Raw genomic sequence first — 3213 nt, 5'->3', positions numbered from 1 at the left:
CTACTGCCGCCCCATGTGGTGCCTCACCTGCATGGGCAAGTGGTTCGCCAGCCGCCAGGACCCGCAGCGCCCCGACACCTGGCTGGCCAGCCGCGTGCCCTGCCCCACCTGCCGCGCGCGCTTCTGCGTCCTGGACGTGTGCACCGTGCGCTGAGCCCCTGGGCCCTGTGGCTGCCTCCAGGGCGGACGGGCCTCTGGGCCCTCCTCGGTGCTGCTGTGGGCAGCTCTTCGTGTGGCGACTCACTGGTGCCCCGACTCACTGGTGCCCCGAGGCTGTGGAAGGGCCTGGCTGCAGTTTCGGCAGAACCTTCCTGCTGAAGTTCTGTCCCTGGCAGTGGGGTGGTCTTCAGCACCTCTGCCTCCTTCCCTCTCTGTTCTTCCGACTAGGGGTCAGTGCTGGGCACGCAGAACGTGGTGTCGGGTCCATCTTCAGAGCATTCTGGGGCCCCTGAGCTGTGTTCTGGGTGACCCCTTGGTCTGCCCCAGATGACCCTAATCTAGCCATTTGCCTTAAGTGTATGGGGCACAAAAGTCTTAACTGCTCCTCAGTTATACGACAGACCTGAATTTGTCTACGACTGCAGTCTGTCATGCTTCTGTTGCCAGGCTGGCCACTGGCCCTGCAGCATGGACGCCCTCCCCACGAGGCCGCTCTGAGGGGTGTGGAGCCTGGCGGTGGAGGGCACGAGCATTGCCCAGGGCCTCCTGGTGACCGCGGCCAGCCGAGGGCGCCCTCCTGGGTGGAGTGGCCCCCATCTGCCCCCTACCCAGAGACTCCTCGGGCTTTCCATCAGGCGCTGTTTTCGCCTGCCTTTCCCTTAGCCGAAGGCATGTGGGGCTGCCCACCGCTTTGAGGGGCCTGTGACCACGTGCCTTTTGGTGCTCCCACGAGTCCACGGAATGGGCTGTCTCAGACTCCTGGTTGCCCGGGAACATCTTGTGTTCAGACAGCAAGATTGTGGGGACCTAGCACGAGGCCCCCCACAGGCCCACCTGCTTCAGAAGGGAAGTGCCCAGCAGTCAAGACGATGACAGTCGTCTTCCCCAATCTTGGTGGTGAGGTGGGGGGCAGAGAGGAAAGTGCTGGGCTCCTGGGTACAGCTCTGAATGTGGCTGTTGGAGGGGCCCTAAGCCTCCTAAACTTGGTCCTGCTAAGCAGGTTAGATGGAATCAACTCCACCAAGGCTGCACTGAGCCCAGGGATTTGGAAGTGAGCAAGCCCAGATTCGTGGTCTTCTGGGGTCACCCACAGGGGACAGCCATCAGAAGGGCAGCCAGGAGCCATGCCTGGCCTCAGCCTGAAATTTCAAACTCTGGCAAGGGAGAGCCAGGCCTGGGGTTGTCTTTTCTACAAGAGACGGTTACTTAGTTTTATAAAGATACACCTATTGTAGCAAAGTGGTATGCTATTGAATAAAATGTTAGTATGAAGTTATTAGTATTTTTTTTTCCTGATATTCAAACAGTTGGGGCAAGGCCATGTTAGAAGTGGCCTCTTTAGCGTGCATGTTTTCTTCAGAATAAAGGGAGGCAGACTCTTCAGGAATCTTCCCCTGATATTCTAGCTGGGGTCTCAAAAAGCTCACTTCAGGGAACCTTTGTGGATGGGTCCTGGGGGCTGGGGGTGGGGGGTCAGCATACACATGCTCCAGATGCAGGGGCCCACGTGAGGGACACTGGTGATCCAAGGTGGTGAGCCCTGCTGGGCGAGGCCTCCAGCCCTGTGCTTGCTGCTCGGTCCCACACGGAGCCTGCTGGCACAGCCGCTTGGCTGGGAGAGCTCCTCAGCAGCACAAGCTCCCTGCTCCCTTATGCTGCTGCCGGACCCTGAACATGTTTATAAAGTACACGCAACCCACTGAAAGCCAGTGGACTGGAATTTACTATATCTTGGAGATACTTGATTTTTTTTCACTATAGTCCTTCTCTGATAGTTTAGTCATAAGTCATGTCTGACTCTGTGACTTAATGTGTTACTGAGTCCAAGCTCGCTCTGCTCACTGCATGGCAGGCCAGTGCCCCGGGGACTGGGAGCTGAGGCAGGGAATACTTTACTCTGAGGGCCCGCTGACGGAAGACGGCAAGCTGTCTCAAAACAACCACGTCACTGGGGTCTGGATGCCAGAGTCTTTCATAGGCCATAGGTGGCGGATGTAAGGGAACAGTAAAAAGGCCGTTAGTCTTGCAAATATCTCCTAGAATTGCAAGCCTCAGGCAGGGTATATGTTTCTTCCTGCCTTCTACAGCTGGACAGGGTTCTGAACAAAGGGCACTTTAGAGTCAGGCAGAGAAGCAGGATTCTCTGAGGCAGGGTTTATGTATGATTGTCAAACAGTCCCAGCACAGAGTCAGAATTGCTTTTCCCTAAAACGTGGACTGTAGCCCGCCAGGCTCCTCTGCCCTGGGATTTCCCAGGCATGAATACTGGAGTGGGTTGCCATTTCCTTCTCCAGATCTTCCCAACCCTGGGATTGAACCCAAGTCTTTTATTTACTTGCACACAAGCATCACCACCTAACGCCTGGAGACTGGCCAAAGGCCCAGCCCGGTGAGGGGGGAAGGGAAGGGAAGGGGTGTGTGTGTGTTTGTGAAGAACGTGGAGTAGGCTCACAGGTGTGTGTGTGTGTGAAGAACCTGACATAGGCCCACAGGTGTGTGTGTTTGTGAAGAACCTGACATAAGCCCACGGGTTGTGTGTGTGTGTGAAGAACGTGACATAGGCCCACAGGTTGTGTGTGTGTGTGTGTAAACAATGTGACATAGTTTCAGGGGTCTGGGCATCTGACGCCGGCAGCGAGTTTTCAGGGCGCGAAGCCTGCAGCCTGAGGCTGCCTCCCCTTCCGGGTTCCGGGTTCCCGCCAGCGCGGACAACGTCCCTGCCTTGCCGACCAATCGGAGAGCGCCCCAAACCTGGGCTAGGCCAATCGGCGGCGCGTCCTTTGCCCCCTCGGCGCGCCCAAGTCGCGGGCCTCCGAATCTCCCGCCAATACTCCTACCCCGCCCGCGAAGGCGCGGCCAATCAGCATCGAGCGGCCCGGCGGCCCGGCCGCCTCCATGGCGGAGGGGACGACCTTTTCTGAGGCCTCGCTCAGTGTTCCCGGCGGAGCCCCTTCGCTGCCCGGATGGCAGTGCGCGGGGCAGCGGTTTAACGGCGGCCGCCCCGGCCTGGGCAGCCTGCGCGGCGCGCGCTGCCGAGGGACTCCCCCGGGTCCC

The 3213-nt window shown here is 58.6% G+C and overlaps 2 protein-coding genes across 2 annotated transcripts in view; both read left to right on the top strand.

Moving 5' to 3' along the window:
* The window catches only part of TMEM129 (transmembrane protein 129, E3 ubiquitin protein ligase), a 4932-nt gene extending 3501 nt beyond the window's left edge, over positions 1-1431 (top strand). The window contains exon 5 of the mRNA XM_010833297.1: positions 2-1431. Coding sequence (XP_010831599.1) covers positions 2-154 — 153 coding nt within the window. The 3' untranslated portion in view covers positions 155-1431. The remainder of the gene's footprint in view (position 1) is intronic.
* Positions 1432-3054: 1623 nt separating this feature from the next.
* Positions 3055-3213, top strand: part of SLBP (stem-loop binding protein) — a 15776-nt gene continuing 15617 nt past the window's right edge. Inside the window, exon 1 of the mRNA XM_010833286.1 lies at positions 3055-3185. Coding sequence (XP_010831588.1) covers positions 3055-3185 — 131 coding nt within the window. The remainder of the gene's footprint in view (positions 3186-3213) is intronic.

Source organism: Bison bison, unplaced genomic scaffold (genome assembly GCF_000754665.1).
Source record: "Bison bison bison isolate TAMUID 2011002044 unplaced genomic scaffold, Bison_UMD1.0 scf7180017845295, whole genome shotgun sequence".
Classification (NCBI taxonomy): domain Eukaryota; kingdom Metazoa; phylum Chordata; class Mammalia; order Artiodactyla; family Bovidae; genus Bison; species Bison bison.
The sequence above is the reverse complement of the archived record's forward strand: the minus strand, read 5'-3'. Positions and strand labels throughout refer to the sequence as shown.